Source organism: Anoplopoma fimbria, chromosome 11 (genome assembly GCF_027596085.1).
Source record: "Anoplopoma fimbria isolate UVic2021 breed Golden Eagle Sablefish chromosome 11, Afim_UVic_2022, whole genome shotgun sequence".
Classification (NCBI taxonomy): Eukaryota; Metazoa; Chordata; class Actinopteri; order Perciformes; family Anoplopomatidae; genus Anoplopoma; species Anoplopoma fimbria.
This window is the reverse complement of record NC_072459.1, coordinates 8,489,097-8,510,919: the sequence shown is the minus strand read 5'-3', so window position 1 is coordinate 8,510,919 and position 21,823 is coordinate 8,489,097. Positions and strand designations below refer to the sequence as shown.

The 21,823-nt window shown below is 38.1% G+C and overlaps 1 protein-coding gene across 1 annotated transcript in view; it reads left to right on the top strand.

The window, feature by feature from the left end:
- Positions 1-20,450, top strand: part of gsg1l (gsg1-like) — a 28,516-nt gene extending 8,066 nt beyond the window's left edge. Inside the window, exons 2-5 of the mRNA XM_054607233.1 lie at positions 2,826-2,873; positions 12,695-12,847; positions 16,326-16,437; positions 19,118-20,450. Coding sequence (XP_054463208.1) covers positions 2,826-2,873; positions 12,695-12,847; positions 16,326-16,437; positions 19,118-19,478 — 674 coding nt within the window. The 3' untranslated portion in view covers positions 19,479-20,450. The remainder of the gene's footprint in view (positions 1-2,825; positions 2,874-12,694; positions 12,848-16,325; positions 16,438-19,117) is intronic.
- The last annotated feature ends 1,373 nt before the right edge of the window (positions 20,451-21,823 follow it).

Genomic DNA, 21,823 nt, shown 5'->3' with positions numbered 1-21,823 from the left:
TCGCTGGGTCACAGACGAGCCTGCTCACTCTTTAATTACATTTTAGATTCATGTCCTAATCAGACGCTGAGCTGCTCACCTTTTGGCTCCGGAACACTTTGACTGCAGCTCACCGAGTCATGAACACACTCATCTGTTGCCTCCACTCTCCATTCACATCCCTGGAGTTTTAACCTTGGAAAAGATGAGTTTTAATACTTCAGATGAGTTTCTGGGAAGTATCTGACAAATAGCATGCTGCATGTTTAACAAGGGAGCCAACTTTTAATTGTGATTATATTTTAATTCAGGGGAAGTTTAGGAACTGGCAGGCAAGAAGGGGGAAATGCAAAAAGGAACTGAGGGAAACCAGAGGGGACAATTTCAGTAATTATTTGTAACTTAAAAGAAGATTTAAGATGGAAGACAGTTGCTCTCTGCAGACTCCAGAAACAGTAACATATGCTGGTTCATAGTGGTGGAATGTAACTAAGTACATTTACTTAAGTACTTAAAGTTACTACAAGGAGCTGTCATTTTGTGGTGATTTTAGCGGTGTTGAGGTTGTATTTCTGAGCACCAGAGTCCCTTTAAAAAAACTCTAATTTTACTGCACCAGGGTTAGTCTGTTTCTGGCTTTTATGGTAAATGATCTGAACACTTCTTTAACATCTGCTTGTTCTTGCAATGCATGCTGGGCAGGCTGCACAGTATGAGTCCCGTTTAGTTTTCATTGGCTCTGGCCCTGGAGGGTCGATCTCTCAAAAGTCGTTCTTGAGTTTTCAGGGTGTTTAAACGTCACTTTTGCTAAAGAGAGTTTATATGGGAGTTACCGTGGTTACCAGTTTCTCATCTCTATCTTTTATCCCAGATAATATGAACAGCAGATTAATGCTTTGTATAACAAAATATAGTATATAGTACTCAGATCTTCCTGCTTTTAAAATATTCTCATAATTTGTACGTACTTTGGAAGTCTGACACTAAAGACTCAAGTCTTTTTTAGCTTCTGACACTTCAATCATCCTCAGTATGCGGGAGACAAACCGAGTATCTTCATCTGTGGTTTGTGCGTATTTGTGTGTGTGTGTGTGTGTGTGTGTGTGGTGTTCAGGCTGGTTATGGATGGGCCCGCCTGCTGCCGGTGACACCGTGGAGGCTGAGTTATGGCTCGTGTTGTAGCCGCCGATCTGTGACCTGCAGGGTCCCAACGAGCTCTGATCAACTCTCTGCAGCCGGAGTGTGCCAGAAAAAAATGGAACGAAAGCCAAGATGATACTGCATTATGCAAAACAGCCCACATTAATATTGTAGGCGACTAAAAATAGCATAGTGTTGCTAATAAATGCAACTGTTGAGTGTGTTTCAGGTGTAAGGTTAATCCAACATCTTAAGAATTTCTTGATGAAACCTGTTGACATGAAGCCTAAACAGAGAAAACATATCACGTCTTCTTTTAAAAGAGACAACATGTAATCAACAATCTGCAGGAAATAAATTAGACCTGTTTGAAAAAGTGAAGAAGATCCATAATATCAACTGCTGAATAATACAAAGGAAAGAGAAAGAAGGAAAAATAATATAAAACAATTGCCATTTAGCACTAAACACAAGTATTGTTGAGGTAATAGTTTTGTAGTTTTTTGGTCATTAAGTATTGGAGACATTAAAAGGTTGACATGATGTTGGTGCAGGATTAAAAGTTAATAAAATGTATCTGAAGGGAACATGAAAGTCTGAACCAAACTTCATGGCAATCCATCCAATAGTTCTTTAGACATTTCATTCAAAACCCCAAATTTGGCCACATGGCGACACTACAGGAAGAGTCAGAGGATCACCAAAGTCAGATGGGATCATCCACTGAGTACCATGAATGTGTGTCCAAATTTCAAGCCAATTCATTCAATAGCTCTCGTTACATTTCATTGAAAACCACATAGGTTAACCTCATCTTGGCATTCAATGAAACATCAGGGGATCACCAAAGTCAGATGGGTTCCTCCCCTGATGACCATGATTGTGTGTACAAAACTTCAAAGCGTTCCATTGAACAGGTCGATGCAGGCCATTAAGTAATTGTGCCTTTTACATGGTGAATTTTCTTAGTTTGCCTGGCTGCATGTTTTTCTGGCCAGCGTCTATTATTAGATTAAACATTTTTGTTATGTTAGTAAAATGAAACTTTGTTAAAATCTTTAAGTTTATTGCTTCCCTTATTTGTCATGGTCTCAGATTCAGTCAGAACATATTGGTTGTCCGTCCAATTTGAGAACTAAGCTGTGAGCAGTTGTTAATCGATACGGTTTTGTTGTTAAGACATTGATTGGCAGCTTCTCTAGACGACTTGGTAGTAGTGGGTTCCCAAGTTATTGACTTAAGGTCCAAGGATTACCTTTTTTCGCTCGTTCACGTAGGGAGTTAATGAAATGTTTTCTCGTGTTTTCTTGTGTTTGATCCAAACACCTTGATGGAATAATTTCTATGCAAAATGTGTTTCTTTCTGCAAAAGTTTAGATTTTTTTGCGGTGCATATGTTTAGCTGACTCCACTGTAGAGGTAACACGTTTTATAATTCATTTAAACAAGTGTTGATACTGAAATAGCTCATTTTATCACTGTTTGATAGCCTGACACATTATTTGCTTGTATTGGTTTGACACTAACGCTCGTTTCATCCTTTTTCTCTCCACCATTAAATTTCATCCTCATCATCTTCTCATTAATCACGTCATCCTCTCTTTTCTCTTCCTCCTTCTTTCCAAGCTCATTTCCCCTTGTGCTCTTCACCTCTTTTCCTCTTTACATCCCCCTCTTCATCTCCCCCCTCTCCCCCCCTCTCTCAGGTGAGAAGTGTCGGAGCTTCATTGATCTGGCCCCGGCGTCTGAGAGAGGTGAGTAATGGCTGTCATTAGGCGTCGTCGCCACTCCCCGCCGCTCCCCACCGCTCCCCGCCGCTCCCCGCTCCCCACCTGTTCCTTAGGCTCAGAGAAACCCACGAAAATATATATACACACACATCTTCTCATTGTTTGTTTTCTGAGGAATCTGTTACTGTGATCTTATCCAACGAGATGAGACAGATCTCACTTCAGAATTGGGTGGTTTTGTCGTATGACGTGTCCTTAAAGCAAATAACACCAAGGCCATGGTTAATGACTTCTGAGCATCAGCTCCCAAAACAAGAAAGGACAGTAATTTAAAGCGTAAAAATAGTTAATTTTAGCAACAAGTCCTCCAAATTAGATGCGCCATTTTTAGCTGCCTGTCAGAATGACACATGGACCTATCAGCTGGATGACATCATTTGTCCTTGTCCTCCAAAACCGCCAATCAGATGGCAATCTCCGGTTTTGCATAGTGAATCCAATGCTTCAAGTCTTAAAGCTGCATTCTCTCTAGTGTCCATCAGGGGGCGACTCCTCTGGTTGTATAGAAGTCTATGAGAAAATGACTCTACTTCTCTCTTGATTTATTCCCTCAGTAAACATTGTAAACATGAGTTTATGGTCTCAATCTCTAGTTTCAAGTCTTCTTCAATACAGCATGATGTTCATTTAGTAAATTATGGTCCATTTAGAGTCAAACAGACCATAAAACAGGGTATGCTTTAGAGCGGGGCTACACACTGATTGACAGGTCTCTACCAGAGACATACTGTATACGGCATCTCTACGTCACTCCTCCTCAGTCCAAATATGGTCACTTCCTGTTCACTGCTTGCAAAAAAACAACATGGCGTCGGCCATAAACCAAGATGGCGATGACGAAAAATCGTTGAACTTGAGGCTTCAAAACAATGAGTGACATCCCGATGACTACATCAACTTCTCATATACAGTCTTTGGTTAATGAATGAAATTAGTGACAACTTCTGGCTCTATAACAACATCAACTCTTTCCTAAAAATGTCTCTTTTGGGCATTTGCTGGATTGATGCTGTTGCTTTTCTTAGGAGGACAGCCTCAGTTTTAGGCATCTGAACAAAACAATCAATGTTGTTATTTATTTTTTGGTCTCTGAACCCAACTGTCCAGACTGTACACGAGCAGAGTGTGCTGCTGCTTTCCTGTTTGTCCTCAACTTAGAGGACAAAAAGAAGACAAGGCTGGAGTCGGGCTTAAAGGGACAGTGTGTAGCATTAAGGGGGATCTATCTAAGGAATATAATATTATGAAGTATGTTTTCTTGAATGTATAATCACTTTAAATTTAGAATGTTTTCTTTACCTTACAATGAGCCGTTTATATCTGCAAATAAACCAAATACTTGCTCTAGATAGATCTATTCATGTTTTTCGCGTTGGCCACCGTAGTTCTCCTACATGCTTGGCACACAGGAGAAGTTTCAGTTGGTTGCAATCTGCGACCGCACCACTAGATGGCGCCAAATACTACACACTGGCCCCTTTAAGTAATCTTTGGACAAAATCGTGGAAAACGTTTCTATTGGTTGTCTGAAACCTGCATTGTTTAGTCCAGTTGAATTGTGTTGTTTTTTTTGGGAAGATCATGACACAGTAATCATACTTTGGTTGCTGTGAAAGGTACTGGTTTGAGCTCCAGTAGCAAGGTGCACTTTGCATGCTGGGATGAAGATGGCTGATAATTGGGCTAATGGGACTTTTTTTGAATGTTAGTTAGAGTCATGACCTTCTTCATCAGTGTGTGAATGGGTGAATGATATGTAATATACTACTGATTGTAAGTCGCTTTGGATAAAAGCGTTTTTGTAATGTAATGTAATGCATGCTGGGATGAAGATGGCTGATAATTGGGCTAATGGGACTTTTTTTCATGACCTTCTTCCTGTTTTTTAGAGTGAACGCTCTCACTTAACCTCTGATTCCATCTTCAGAATATTGGCTTCAGATGCCCTAATCGTCTGACGCCTTCATTGTGATTTTATTGACGGACGAGGCAGTAAAAAGAAAGTGACATGTATTAATTGAAATGAAACAAGCTCCGTCTTCTCCGGTGTGTTGTCAGTTTTGATTTATGGAAGTTATAAGCACCTGAACCCGAACAAAAATGAGGATGACGCCTGACGTTCACATAAGTTTTAAGCCAATTTACCAAAGTCCCAAATGTTTCCATCAAGAATGTAGTGAGCAATATTTTCAGATGAATGCATCTTTTTTTCATTATAGATATGTTACCTTCATGAATTAATCATTTTTTTTCTCAGCAGGCTTTGCTGAACCTGTCGATACACGTCAGTCCTGTTTTTTAATCAAGTCAATTAACATTTTTGAACCAAAACAAATCAGTTTTTTAAAATTTTATAGGTATCCTTCTTAATTGCTTCATATTTCTGTCATCATTGATGTTTGAAGGAACTGTTTGCTTTGGCTTTTATTCTTTTTTTTTTTTTTTGCTTCTTTTTAATAGGATCATTTATGAAAAACAGACAGAATATATTTGTATGCATCCGGAGCTGGATAATGAGAGAACATCTCATCCAGATTCCTCCTAACTGCAGATGAGAGCAGGTTTTTTTTTTTCCAACAGCACTTTGTGTTTTTTATTCTGCAGCTCATAAAAGGAATATTTGAGCGTCCAGAAGAAAGGGAATATTTGGTGCATGTGGGCGTAGCCCTCTAATTCGCTGTTTCATGCAGAGCAGGTAGTTAATAATGAAAGTTCTGCGATGGTTTCGTCTGTTGATGCCATCTGGAGGAAGAGCAGGGGTGTTTTGCACTGAGCAGCGGTGGATGATATGATGCATCGAGCCGAGCGACCTTGCCTTTCACACAAGGATGCAATATGTTAATCTGCCTTCCTTTGAGTCTCAACATGCTCACTGCTGTGTTTCATAACACACAGCTGCTCCTCACTCAGATCCAAGTTCGTTCTTAATGAAAACTAAAATAAATAAACAAACAAGAAAATCCAATTTGATTACAAGAAAACACTCCAGAGTGCAAAGTCCAACCTGAGAAATGCACCACTAGCCACCAACCACATTTTTCTTAATTAAGATTTTACTTTTGATTTATTAACTGTCCAATCTCTGTTCTCAATGCTGCAGTATGTGTTTTATTTATTTAGTTTTTTGCCTAAAAACAAACCTACTTTTTAACCTAATTAAAAAGTTTTTGGGCCAATTCACATATTGTAAAGTTGTTATGGGGAAAGTGTTAGCAACCAGTACACAACAAACACAGAGCAATGATAAATGAATGAGTCCATTATTCTCTCTTTAAACTCTGTTTTTGGTCCCCACCAACTCCTGAGGAAAATATCACGCGGTGAATAAAGAGACAAAATGTTTCTTATGCTAAATTTTTCTGAGCTTTCACACTACAAATCAAAGCATAATCCAATTATGACAGACATATACAATGGTTTCTGCAAACCTCGGGATACATTGAATTTCAACTTTTCCAAACCAAAAATAAGTTTCATAAGTACATTTCATATCAGCCTTATATGATTACAAATGGTTAGATTTATGCAACAAAACTATCTGCCTAAGGTTAAAAAATAATGTAACTGCTAAATAACAATGCAACGTAATAACTGTAAAAACATAATGTAACAACTGTAACAACATAATGTAACAACCGTAGAAACATTGTGTAACAACCATAACTGCGTAGCTAGCATTATTAAACAACAACTGGCCTTTCATGATTTTCCGACACAAAGTAAAGTAACAACTGTAACAACGTGACTTAACTACTTAACTAGTAACTAGTAAAAATGATAAACAACAGCTTTTAGGGGACTTTTTTTACATAAAGTAACAACGTAACGCAACAACCGTAACAACTTAACTAGCGTTGTTAATAACTGCCCTTTCTGGACTTTACTGCTCGTTATACTTGTTATTTTTCCATGTAACAGTCACTTGACATACTACGTCACTTGCTCTGCAACCTCTGAAACCTACGCCCTCAACATTTTTACCTGGAGACTGAGCTGCCTGTGGTTGTCTTCATCAATACAAAAGCTGTCTAAGAAAATAAATGTTGATTGAAGACAAACTGGAGATCACCATAACAAAACAAGTGTTAAATGTCTTCAAAAAGGCCACGTTTGTTCACTGATAAAAAACAAAGACTACAATGGAAGTAGCTTAGAAAACTCTCCTGTGAATATGATTTAATAAAAAACAATACAACATTAAATCAGCATGTATCATACGCTGCATGAATTCATTTCTTTATTATTTTATTTAGAGCTAATAAGAATAACTAATTAGTCAGCAGACAGGAAATTAATCAATCTAGAATTGATTAATGGTTTTATTTCTCATTTAACAATATTCTTCGTTTTCTCTGTGTCATTCAAACCCTGTGAGATTGTATAACTGTGGTTAAAATCAAGCCGTTTAAAGACAATTTTAGTTTGAGCTCAAAACCTTTTCTTTAAGCTTAATAATTTAATTAAATACTCCTGAAATGAATTTAAATATTAAGCAGTAGTGACATCGCTGCAATCATTAGATGGAGCCCTAATTCTATTTGCTAAAAACAACTCTTCTGATTTAATTTTACATCCTAAATCCAGCATTTAATCAATTAATCAATAATCTTGTCACTGAGATTCCCTGTGGGTTATAAATCTTAATAAATCTGCATTCCCGACATGGAAATGTTTTGTGAATCTCTGAACGACGGAATCAAAAACGTATAAGAGACAGAAACTGTTGACATCAAGCACCACGGACACACAGATAAAAGCACACACACACACACACACACACACACACACTGAGAGTAATTAAAGTTGTAATTATATGCGGCTCGGTCTGATGAGCTCCTTCCTTCCTGTTATCAGCTCCTCAGAACACGTTTTATTTGCTGTTTAATGAAGTCTCACTCTGCTCCGTCTACTGATACATTTCAATAAAGTCAATATTGTTGCATTGTGAGTTTCCCTTAAAGGCATTTTACAAAACCAGAAATTTGTTTCCAACGACTGGAAATTAAAGCTGCAGCCGACTAGAAACTGGAGAGTGAAGTTTGGTGATTCAGAGAGATACTTCATTAAAACTCTGATTATTAAGACAAGGCACAAACATTGCTTTAGATAAAAAAAAAAATCTTATTTTGGGCTTCCATAACACGTCTTCTTTCAGACTAGTGGAAAGTAAACATTTATTTTTCCCCTAAATTCACCAAAAGTGAACATTAGATAATGCCTAATTTGCATATTTAAACCTAACATTTCTGAAAACTTGTAATAGAAAAAAAAATTGACTACAGTCTTAATGTCAGTAATCAACTGGGGAAGTTTCATGTTGATATCTATTAGTTAATTTTTTACCCTATTCACCTGTAGAGTCTTCAAAATGTATGTAATTTAACAAAACATATCTTTAAAGGTTGTTTTCTCTAAATTAGTTTTTTCTCAGACTGATCCAGAAATCTCCACTTCAGTAGCTCTTACATACACCAAACTTTACAGTTTCATTAATATCTATATTCTTAAGGTTTTTACAGAGATGTTTGTTCATATATCATTCATAATCTGATTAATACAACATTGTATTACTTAAAACATGGACATTTATGGCTTTTGACAGTATTTACTGATTCATGGAGTGATACAAAAAGATATCCAAAATTCCCTCTGTATAAACCTTTGACTCTAAAATGTCAACAAAATAAAACAAGAATTTTGAACTTGGCTTTATCCAATGTTCACATTTATGTTCTGGAAATGTATGTGAAGTGTATTGCCACATATTTAACAAGAGAATGCCTCATTTGCATATTTAAACATACAATTTCAGAAAACTTTCAGAAATAATTTTCTTTGTGTAAGAAATCAATTTAGGAATGTTCATGGTGATATCTAGTAGTTAAAAGATAATATTCACATCTATTTCAAATTCAAATTTGCTTTATTGGCATAAATAAAGTATCGCCTAAGCATGTTGTAAAACATGTTATGACATAATGCTAACATTAGCTAGTTAGTACGAAACACAGCTGAGGCTGTTGGGAAAGTCTCTAAAGTTATTATGGTTAATCCTGAGGGGAACATGAATGATGAGTCAACACAATCCGTCCAGTAGTTGTTGAGATATTTCAGTCTGGACAGACGGACATTAGAGTCACGCCGACGGCAGAACGCGTTCTACAAAAGAAAACAACATCACGAGGAAACACCGCTCAGTGTTTGTCATCCTGAAGGTTTTCAGCTGCAGGTTTGTAGTTTCTGTAGGATCTGAGCAGCCATCATGTTTATTCTGCACCTTCACATCGTAAAGGGGTTAGTGCTGCTTTTATCACTGACCCCCCCCCCCCGGAGGTTTCTACACTTCTTCATGTCTCAGTGTTTCTCTCAGTCTGTTCTGCAGTTTTGTTGTTTCTTATCATCAAATATGATATGATTTAATATATCTTCTGATTGGATGGCTCTACAGATGTCTCTTAGCAACCAGTTTACACATTACTAAAGTCTTTAGCTAAGATATTTTTCCAGAGTTTCCAAGTGGTATTAATTGTTGCTGATGTAGATTCAAACACCCGTTAGAATTAATAAGCAGGCAGGTTTTGTTAACCTTCTCAATTCCATAAGCTCTCTCCGAGGTTCACTCTTGTTTTACCTCAGGTTTTCATCAATAGACTATTTATAAGAAGTGGACGTAGTCATGGTGACGTCACCCATTGGTTCGTGGACTGAGGTTAGCAAGAGCTAACATTATATTCTGTTATTTCACTCAATGTCTTGTATAAAACACTTTGAATATAGAAGTAAGCTTGCCTAGAGAAAAAGCGTGACACAAAATTTCTGATCAATTTTGGCTGTTCAGGGATCCTGTAGCTCCCTGAAAACTCAGCGTTGAGGTCGCAGAGAGCAGATAATCTGTTTAATTCTATAAGTTAAAGTGTTGGAGAGCCTTGCCGACTCAAAAGGAGCCTCTGCCTTTTAGAAATGATAACTGTGGAGAGCTGGTTGAGTCTGAGAGTGGACCCTCAGGACAGCTTCGCTTACAGGATGACAACTCCTCTCTGCTTTAAAAATGTTCACATTTCCAGAGCGCGAAGAAGCACAGAAAGGTTGTAAAACTTTTTCATCATCCTGCGTAATGTCTTTGCTCTGATGGGATTTTTTTTTTATGTACAGCCCTGTATGACCAGAGGGCTCCTTCGACACAGCACAGAGCAAATCAGTGTGTGTCAAACAAGCAGGTGGTGATATCAAACACACCCTCCCCTTTGCCCGATCAAAAACGAATACTTCACCTTGTTTTGAGCTCAAAGTGTCACGTCCTGTCGGCAGAGCAGAGATGTATCATCATCCTCCGAAGATTCATCAGAGTCTCATCAGTAGTTTCAGAATAAATGGAGGGACAATTGAACGTCCCCACCCTCAGTTTGTGCCTGGAGGACAAAAATACTACAAAATGGAATTCTAATATCCACATTTTTATGAAAGCAGCGGGAGTGAAGGTCGACACGGACATTTTGTTCGAGTGAGAGATAGGACGAGGAAAGTTGAGCACATTTAAAACACAAAAAGAGTAAAAACAGAGAAAGAAATATAGAAAGGTGAAGATGTAATATAATTCAGATACTTTACTGCAGTAAAAGTAGTAATACCACACTGTGAAAATACTCCACTACAAATAAAAGTCCTGCATTTAAAACTTTCCTTCTATTATCAGCTATATTACCTTCAAGTACTCGAAGTAAAAGTATTGATTGACAATAATGTTTTACTATTATATCGATTGTTTATTGACTGTAATCGTTTGGTGCAAGAGACGGGTAAATGTGTGTGTCGTCTGCATAATGTGATAGTTGATTTTAGTTTCGGCATTATTTCGTCAAAAGGAAGCAAGTTAATGTTTCGTAAAAGAAGCTTCAGCTGTGGATGAACAGTTGTCAACATCTTCATTAGAAACATTTTATTATAAAAAAAAATTAAAAGAAAGAAATCTTGTGTCAGCTGCTGATACAATGGATTTGTTTTACTTTTTTAGCTTCAGGGTTGTTCATGACTTGTGACTGAGTTTTTAAATGGAGGAAATTAACAAATACAGAAACTACAGGTTCTAAGCTTCAAGTTGATGTAAATGTGAAATCTAGCCGTGCACATTCAGTAATCTGGTGGACATGGAACAAGTACTTATGAGCAACTTTGGGTAGGAAAAATGTCTGTTTCCATGGCATTATTTGTGCTTTTCTGAAAAACGTGTTCGGGTATATCCCTAGTATTCATGTCCACTAGGCTGCGCTTGCATTGATTAGAGCCTATATAGAGGAATTGAGATCAGGTGTGAGCCCTTTTACACTAGCCAACCGCAGAACCCTGGACTTTCTATTGGAAGCAATGGTTTGTCTGAGTAAATATATATGAAAACCAGCCTAGATTGTGCCAGCCTCACCTGCCCAACCACCTGTCTACAATAAATCACAACAGAAGTGGTTTCTCCTGGTGTGTCATTGTGCTCGACTGCCCATCCATATTGTTTGTCAAAGAACCTGGTTTTGAGCAAACCCTCATTTAATCCTGAATGGGGAATATTCTACAACCTTTGTTCTATAAATTGCTTTAAGACAGAGCCTTGTCAACTATTTTGTCCTGTTTCCAGTCTTAATGCTAAGCTAAGCTAACTGTCTGCAGGCTCCAGCTACATATTTCACATGCAGATCTTCAAGCAGAATCAATTTTCTTATCTCTTTGCAAGAATATTTAACTATTTGTATTCAGATTATTCTGTTCCGTAATTTGCGAAACGACCTCCTTCCATCTAAACTATGATCCTTTTGAATCACGTCTCTGTCTGAAATCTTTTTAGCTTAGACAGTTTTCTTTTTCTGGTTCTTCGGCAGGTTTTTGTGATTTTCTTCCCAGAGCGCAAAGTAGAAAAGCTTCAGATGTTTGACAAGTCAAAACCCTGACCTCCAGAGTCCATGAGCTCCTTCAACACAACTTTATGTTTCTCTTTTTTGAACTTGTGCGTCACTGTGAATGTCGAGAGAGAAAAAAGGGGAAATTGAGTCAGAACAAGAGGAGCGCTATCCCACAAGTCATTCCTGCATTTGGTTAGATGTATTTTCTGCTCCAGATGTACTACTGAAGATTGTCATTTGAGAATTCATCAAAGTAGGTCGTAATGCTGAACATTGTTCTTAAGCAATTAAAAACATGTAAGTAATCTCATTTAAAAACCCAGGTGCACAAAACACATTTTATTGTGAACAAATTAATTTATGGAAAATTATTTATTTGATCCCTTTTACATTTGAACATATTTATTCCCTAAAACGTCCAAGAGTCCCACGTTTATTCTTAAGTGAAACAAACTCTGAAACAATAAATAAACCATCAGAATTTACCATTTTTTAGTTACCTCGGCCAAGGAGGTTATGTTTTTTTGGTTTGAGATGTATGCCTTCAAATCTTCATAGTTCATAACAGAGTTAATGTCTTAATTGGCCGGCAGGTTTGTCTCAGGCTAATGTTTGCATGTGTGTTCTTAGTTGAGGTGTACTGTTCCAGTGTGTGTTTTGTTGTGATGTTTGTTTTTTATGCAGCCATTTCCCTCATTCAAAGACAATTTTCTCACATGGGAGACATTAGCATTAGTATTAGCATTAGCATGAGCTCCAAGACTGGTTAAAATTGCATTTTAAAGAATGTAATCTGCCCAGAAAATCCTACTTGTACAAGCAGGACAGAGGTTTACTTTATGCTTTAATGTTCTTATTTTCAAACACTGTCTGTGTTTAACTGGGTTGCGTGTGTTGCAGGTGTGTTGTGGTTGTCCGTGGTGTCCGAGGTTCTCTACATCCTGCTGCTGGTGGTCGGCTTCAGCCTGATGTGTCTCGAGCTTTTCCACTCCAGCAATGTCATCGACGGACTCAAACTCAACGCCTTCGCCGCCGTCTTCACCGTGCTGTCTGGTAAGATGAGATGAGACACACCTAAAAAAATAAATAGATTATTTCCTCCTCCCTGTATTGTTTGGAAGTAGGTGAAGTGGGAAAGAAAGACAGACATCATCTTCCTTTAACCCACTTCCACGTTCAGAAGTGTCCTGAGGATGAGGAGGGAGACTGATGCCGATTTGTCAGCGGTCGTCCAGGGTCGGAGGTTATCCTCTGGAAGCCTTTCGCTGTGAAGGATTGTAGGCTTTTTTCTCCCAACTCATGTTAAACCTCTTACACAAGAAGTTGGCTCTGTGTGCAGTGTGTCGATCACATGCTCTCCTCTTCCTCCCCTTCTTCACTGATTCTTTTCAAAGAATCAGCTGAAACTGTGAAGCTGTGAGGACGATTCCTGTTCTTTACCCGTCACTTCACAGATGATAGATTTAAAACATAGTTTGTAATGACATGAGATGCTTATGAAAGTACTTTAAGATAAAATAAGATATATCTTTATTAAACCATAAAGGAGATTTGTGTGCCAACAGAAGAATAAGAAAAAACAATAGCGTAAAAATATAAACATATATATAAACAAACAGATGCATGATTCTGCCATTAACTGGAAACCAATATATAAATAAATAATTACTGGATGTAAATACAAAAAAATATTGATTAATGCTGTAATCATGTTGAACCAGATCATGTTGTTAGTCACAGTCCTACCTGATTTAGTTTGAACCAATATGATGTGATATTGAGAATGTAATTCATCTCTTTGATTAGTGTCATTAATATTATTCCCATAAAATGAAGAGATGATGAGCCTTTATTGATCTCCATTGTTGCAGAACCACAAGGGCAGAAATAAGTACAGATATATCCAGAAAGTAAACAATGAAAAAATTTAAATGAGAATAGAAGTACAAAAATAAAACTATGAGAGCAATTGAAGACAAAAATTAAAAGGTAAAAGTGACAGTGGAGTGATCAATAACAGCAAAGTCAGCAGGTCTAGTATATTTAAACAGCATACAACAGACTAATATATAATATGATTAAGTCATGATACTTAGTGTTTGTCTGTATTAATAGAGAATTATAATAGAAACATATTGTAGTAAAAACAGTATCAGAATCAAAACATGTTTATACACATCAAAGTACTTTAGAATGAAGTAACCATATAAAATGAAGTATTTTAGGAAACTAAAAATAACACAATACAGCAGAACATTTAAGAGAACTGAAACAATACAACCACTACATATGACAAAACATCATATTTATGTGTTATAAATGATGAGTAGTGAGTTATAGATGTGACCACCTCATCCTCTCTGTTTTGGCCTTGAGGCAGCATCAGTTGTTGTGGTGATGGAAGTATTTTATGATCCACGTCAGGATGTGAGAGTTCACATCAGGTGGTACGTTCAAGGTCAGGTAGTATCTCAAACTATGCTGCCTGTCAGGATGCTCTCCTCTGTGTTTTCTTGAGAAAGGTGATGATATTGTAAAATATACTCATTACTCCAAAAAGTGATGGTGTCAAACTGCTTTATGGTCTGTTTGACTCTAAATGGACCATCATTTACTAAATGAACATCATGCTGTATTGAAGAAGACTTGAAACTAGAGATTGAGACCATAAACTCATGTTTACAATGTTTACTGAGGGAATAAATCTAGAGAGAAGTAAAGTCATTTTCTCATAGACTTCTATACAACCAGAGGAGTCGCCCCCTGATGGACAGTAGAGAGAATGCCGCTTTAAGACACTTCAGCATTGGCTTCACTTTTCAGACTACAGAGGTTACAACCTGGTAGAAACAGTTTGCTCACTTTTATTGTTTTGGATGGTGTTTAAAGCTAACAGATAACAGATAATGCTACTACCAGTACTTCTGCTAAGTACATCACTGCCACTTAGTCGCTGCTACGTGGGCAGAAAGCTTGGTGAGTGTATTTAGTCTTTGTAAAAATTGTTTGATTTAACATTACAGCAGTGGTCGTAGCAGACACTCCTGGTTGAGATATTTTGGTTGTATGTTGGTTTGGACATAAACATTGGTGACAGCTATCATTAAAGCTAAAATGTTTACAGCCAAGCAGACAGTAAAGCAGGTGAATGACCTTGTGTACTAACTGTCATCTGACACACACACACACATTTCTTATATAATATCTAATAGGTGTCTGTCACGGTGTCAAGGTCAAGGAGAAATGATGCTCTCTTTATGGTGAACTGTAAATCTGAAGCAGCTGAGTTATATTTACCGTGGCATGAAGCCTCAAACACACACACACACTGATTACAAACACAGACACGTGGCTCTAACACATCACACACTTCCACGTGACACACATACACAAACACACACACACACACACACACACACACACACACACACACACATAAAGAAAGGCGGTGATGTATAACCGCTGCATTAATGTCATTCTCTCTCATTCCCTCATTTACATTGTGGCTTTTTTTGATTAACTGTATGTTTATGAGGGATTGTATCCCTATTTCTAATTGATCGGGTGTCCCACGTTAAATCAATTAGTGCTGTGTTATGACTAATTATTACAGTTACATGTGTTCTGATTTATCACTGATAGTATGTTGAGCTGGGACGTAAAGTGATTTACTGTGGTTTTGTTAATGGTAATCGACCCACGGCTGTAAAGCCGGTCAGGTCTTTATTCACTGTTACAATCATTAAATAGCAAAGGCAGCATGTGAAGACATTCAGTATAGCTTCAGTAGCTAGCGTAGCATTGAAGTGCCAACATCAGTTAATGATGTGCTAACATACTCTGCTAATATTAGCTCCACAGATTTTTACATAGAAACATTACATTTAAGAAATGTATGACTCATAGACTGAAAATAAGAAGTGGAGGTATTCTTCGTGACAGTATTGAAGCTTTGAGTTCAGCATTTTGGCCGTCGCCATCTTGTTTTTTGCAACCAGTGAACAGGAGTGACCATATTTGGACTGAGGAGGAGTGATGTAGAGACGCCGTATACGTCTCCGGTAGACCTGTCAATCTCAGTAGCCCCGCCCTTAAGCATACACTGCTTTTTTTGTTGTTGATTGGACAGGTTCTGATCGGACACGTTTTGAACGGTCATTGCAGTAGTTCATAACAAATTCTGCTGCCAGGCTCACTGAGCCGACATTAGTTCTGCAGGTATTTGATCATAAACCAAGTTAAAAAAAACCAATGTTGACCTGATTTGGTAGATGAGAAGTATCAAAAGTTATTTTGATTCATCCCGAGGATAACATGAATGTCTGTGTGAAATATTAATGCCTTTCTACCAAAAAGCACGACCACATGAGTTGAAAATGTCCAACTTGAGGGGAAAATTTGTCCGTATCCCAAATGTATGATTCTGCTTCATATGCGTACAGAAAATAACTATAAATAGTTTATTTCTGCCCATTTTTGGATTTTGTTTGAAGTAGAAAATGTTGCTTATAATGATGTGTGTATGTTACAGGTCTTCTGGGTATGGTGGCCCACATGATGTACACTCAGGTGTTCCAGATCACAGTCAGTCTGGGTCCTGAAGACTGGAGGCCTCACAGCTGGGACTACGGATGGTCCTTCTGGTCAGTCTCACACACACACACACCCACACACCCACACACACACACACACACACACACACACACACACACACACACACACACACACACACACACACACACACACACACACACACACACACACACACACACACACTCGTACATAAATAATAATTAATTTTAATCAACCCTGTTGTGTTAAAAGGCCCCTGCGTTTTGACTAAAGGATGATTGTTAACTTGTTTTAAAATGTCAGAATAATCATCCACACAAAATCAGACCGACGGCGGATAAACAAATCCAGTCACCTATAAATCATCTCTTCAGGGTGTCGATGTTTTGGGAGTGTGTTCAGGTACACAGGGAGCTTTTGTTTCTGAGATAATTAGCCAGACAAGACATCCGGAAGCACCTTAACCTCCGCTGCTCTCGGCTGGATGGTGAAGACGAGCTGCAGCTGCCGTCTGAGCTCACGTCGCTCGTTAGTGGATCAAGGACAGAGAATCTGAGAGAGGAGAGAACAGAGCACTTTAAGGACTTCTCATCCTCGCTGCCTTAAAAACAATTCATCATTCTTTACTTTAAAAACATTACATGCGCTGATGAAGATCATGTGAGGCGTTCAAAGGCTCCAGAACAGCTACAAAATGGACCTATAGGTGAAATTGTTACCGTTCTTTCTGCTGTTGGATTACAAATAGCGACCCAAAACACTAAAATTCAGAAAATTGTATTCACAAACAAAGATCTTAAGTGACATTTTTTTGGGGCTATTTGCTTCCATCACATGTCTTCTTTCAGACTAGTGGAAAGAAAACATTTATTGTACTACTTTGTCTGCTTGTGTCTGTAGATTTCTCCTTAATTCACCAAAAATGATCATTAGAAAATGCCTTATTTGCATATTTAAACATAACATTTCAGAAAACTTGTAACACAAAAATGAATTGTCTTAATGTGAGTAATCAACTGGTGAAGTTTCATGGTGATATCTACTTTTTAGAAGAAGTTTCTATTAGATACATTTTCTATTGAGTCCCTGAAAGATGAGAAATTGAGAATAAAACATGACGACAGAAAGAGAGAAATATCCGGAACAAGAACCCGTTAAAAGTGAAGGCTGCTCATTTAAACACCTCCAGGGAGTCGCTCAGAATCTTCAAAGTGGAATAAAATCATCAGGAGTGATGAATCTCAAGGCCAAAACGTTCCTTGAGGATGAATAAAAAGTGTGAATTTAAAGCTCTTTAGCTCCATTTACAGCCTGAGAAAACAGCTGACACCCAAATCAATTATGTAATAAATCACCAGTCAAACTGCGTCATACTATCTGCAAAAAGAAAGTCGTCCTCTGCTTGAAACAATAGTTATCTGATTGTGTCAGCGACTGATGTTTATCAGTTTGATAAATGTTTTTGTGAAACTATGATTTATTGTCTTAATGTTTTCCTCTTTCTTTTGTTTGACTCTGAACACATTGAGTGACATTAATGTTCCAACAGAAGAGAAAGAAACTCATATTAAACCAAGTAATTTAAAATGATGATGCATAGTTTAGATTCGTGTTTTCTGAGATAAAGGGCAATGATTGTTTATTCTTTTTTTCTCTTGATGTAGCTGTGGAGACAGATGGCTGTCTTATTAGTATTGGAGAAAAAGTTGTATTGGCACTGAAACAAGAAAAATAAAACAAAAAAACAAACCTTTGTCTCTTCGAGGCTGCACTGGCTGCAGTGTTTTAAGCTTCATCATATTGCTAACATATTCATGATGATAATGCTAACATGCTGGTGTTAAAAAGGTATAATGTTTAACATTCAGCATCTTAGTTAGTATGCTAACATTAGCTAGATATTAGCACTAGAAACAAAGTATTTTTCATACTCAAAACCACAAATGCCAATCTCATGGTGGCACAAGAGGACAAGTCAAAGGATCACTAAAGTCTTCAAGTTTCAATATCTGAGGACCATGAATTTCTTCTAACCATTTTGTATCAATGTATCTAGTAGGTGCCAAGATATTTCACGGATTAATTAATGGGAGAATTGAATATCTGTCCCAAATTTCTTGCCAACCTAATTGTTTCATATACTTTCAACTGATATGTAATATACTACTGATTGTAAGTCGCTTTGGATAAAAGCGTCTGCTAAATGACTGTAATGTAATGTAATGTAACTCAAAACAATAAATGCCAACCTCATGTTTGTGCTAGAGGCAAAGAAACACTGAAGTCATCAGGTTTTATCTTCTGGGGAACATGAAAGTCTGTAAACCATTTTTTACCAATGAATATAGTGTAAGTGGCAAGATATTTCAAAGATGAATTAATTGCAGGACATGAATATTGGTCCAATCGTTGTAGAGACATTTCACTCAAAACCACAAATGCCAACCTCATGATGTCACTAGAAGGCAAGTCAAGGACCACTAAAGTCCTTTGGTTTTATCTTCTGGGGAACATGAATGTCTGTCAACCATTTTGGACCATATTTTGGACCATATTATCAAGCAGATACCAAGATGTTTCACATATTAATTCTTTGTGGGACATGAATATCTGTCTCAAATTTCTTGGCGATCTAACCAATAGTTGCCAAAAGCGTTGGACCAACCAACATCCATCCATTGAGCTACATGAGTAGAAATATTCACTACCTCTTCTTCTTGTTCTTCCCTCCCTGTGTCCCTCTCCAACCAGCATGGCCTGGGGTTCGTTCACCTGCTGCATGGCCGCCTCCGTCACCACCCTCAACTCCTACACCAAGACGGTGATCGAGTTCAGACACAAACGCAAGCTGTTTGAGCAGGGTCTGCGGGAGGAGCAGAACTACCTGGACCAGGAGGCCTTCCACTACTTCCGGGACCGCTCCCTCCAGTCCATCTCCAGCACTGTGGAGGTCTACCCGGGCCACGGCGGAGCCAGAGCCGGGCTCGTCGTCGGGGGCCCTGTTCCAGGACCGGGACCGGGTCGTGGCCCCGGGAGAGGCGAGATGAGAGGCACGTCAGCCTCCATAGACCTGGGGGAGAACACAGACTCTCTGGGGGAGGAGCAGTGCTGAGAATCCATGAACGGCTTCTTTAGGTCTGAACTGGCGACGGGTTCTTCCACCGAACACGAAAGCACAGCAGCCCTTTTTTTTTCTGTTTGAGGAAAATTATTAACCCGTCGAAGAGAGTTGGAGACAGTGAAATTAATTTACTAGACGGATATATCCTTTATATATTAACTGAAAATCAATATGTATGAAAAAACAGAGAGATCTGTGACTTTGAGAACCAGAAATTAAGATCCTTTGTTTACGGAAGAAGGTGTTCTCCAGCATAAATCAAGGTGTTATGTGTAGTATTTCAACATGGATATTATACATTTAGATGCATCAAAAGTGAACCTATTTAATGTCTGTGGCCAGAAGTTGCATTTACAAAATTAAAGTGAATTCAGAAGAGTAGCAGCAAATGTAGAGAGCCGTTAAATGGAAGTTATACAGCAATATCTACCGTAAATTCGCTAACATGAGAGTCCATAGAGAGGCGAAGTCCCGCCCCTTCTGTTGGGTCACCATGGGACCTTATTTCGGAAGAAATATGCACAGTTGTCAAAAATCATACATGTAATTCTCATTATATTTATTTCCTAAATATATTTTAGAGCAGTGCAGATTAAAACCAAAAACATAGATATTTTTTAATGCTTAACAAACTTAATTGTTGATGAAAATGGGTAGTAAACTAAAGGAACATGTGTCACTTTTCAAGAAAACAAAGAGAGGTGAGAGTTTCAGGAGCTGGCTGATGTTACAGCAGGGCTTTGGCTCTTTATAAATGTTCTCTTTTTTAAATCCACCATCTTGTGGCCATTAGAAGAACTGCAGCTTTTTACTGATGGATCGTGTCTCTCATCTTTCCTCTGGTTCAGAAAAAAACTGAGAATGATTCAGAGGTGGACACGCAGGGTGATCTACCTGGAGAAAAACACAAAATACTACACATAGCACTTTTAAACAGGTTGTACAAAGCCAAGAACATATTTATGACGCTGAATGTGAAAACTAGTGTTGAGAGTTATTATTAAAAGCTATATGTACATTTTTTCAGCCGTGTTGATTCTGTTGATGAAAACTGGACAAAAGTCCTTTCATATTTAATTTAAGAGTGAAAGCGCTTCCTGTTTTTCTAATAGTAAGTGTGAATATTTGCCTTCATTTGACAACTTTTAATTATTTGTTCAACACAAGTTTCAATATATAATTGCAGTTGCAGATGCAAATGCACATAATGTGAGCGTAGTGGTGGAGGGACTTTATTTATATTACAACACGCCGGGCCTCGGGAACAAATTAACTCTAAAGACGACCTGTGGAGCCTTCTTCTAAACAAACACATTTATATTTGGTGTTTGAGCTCTAACACATGTGCTGATTGCATTTCCTTCCTCTTAAACCATTGAATGTACCTTTCAACCCTATTTTTCATGTTTTTGTGTCTTAAGTGACTGATGGGGACAAAAGTTTTTTTAATTGGTCCAGTATTAGTACCAGTCTGTTGTATGAGTTTTGAAATGTGAAGAAAATATAATTGGCATCACAACTTGCAGTTCAATAGTAGAAACTTCTACTAGCTTTTTGTGCAGGTTTCTGTCCAGGTGCATCACTTTATCAGACTGTTCCCTCTTCTCTCACTCTTTAGTAACAGTTTCTCCAGTTCCATTTCTGTCACTGCTTAAATTACTTTTTGCCAATTAAACTTCCCCAAAAAGATCAGTTTGAGGGCATTGATGATTGTTAATGATCAAACAACGGCAGAGATGTGCACCTGCTCATGAACAGGTGGAAATCATCAGGCTGAAACAAGCAATTTATGACAAGTTGGTGAGGAGAGTTTGTTGAATCCGACTTTGGATACTCTTACGAGGCACACGGTATAAAGTGAGACTAAATACACCTTAACAGAAAAAGTGTTTATTCATTCTGTCTCTGTATATTTAGAGTAACAATCTTTCCACCTGCAGCAGTTTGACACTTTTGAAAGGGCTTCGGGCAAATATTGACACCATGCACCAGTAAAGTAAATGATTAGAGCACAAATCAAATTATAAAGGCTTCCACTCTTCAGTCTCCACTTTTCATGTTGACAGTTCTTTTTGTTGGCTGTGGGTTATACGTTTTTGTTGTGGGTTCAAACACATGACTGACAGCTCCATCACACGGAGGTCAGAGGGTCAACCCTCTCAGAAAGGTAACGTGCTCCACCGGCACACAGCATCCTTGGAGAGGCTGCTGAACCTGCTGCAGGGAACCGTTCACCTCCGACCTCTCTGAAAATTAACTGCATAAATGTTCTGTGTGAGACTCTCAAGGGGAGGCTGGCTGTACCTACCACATAAATCCTAATAGTGACTGAATAT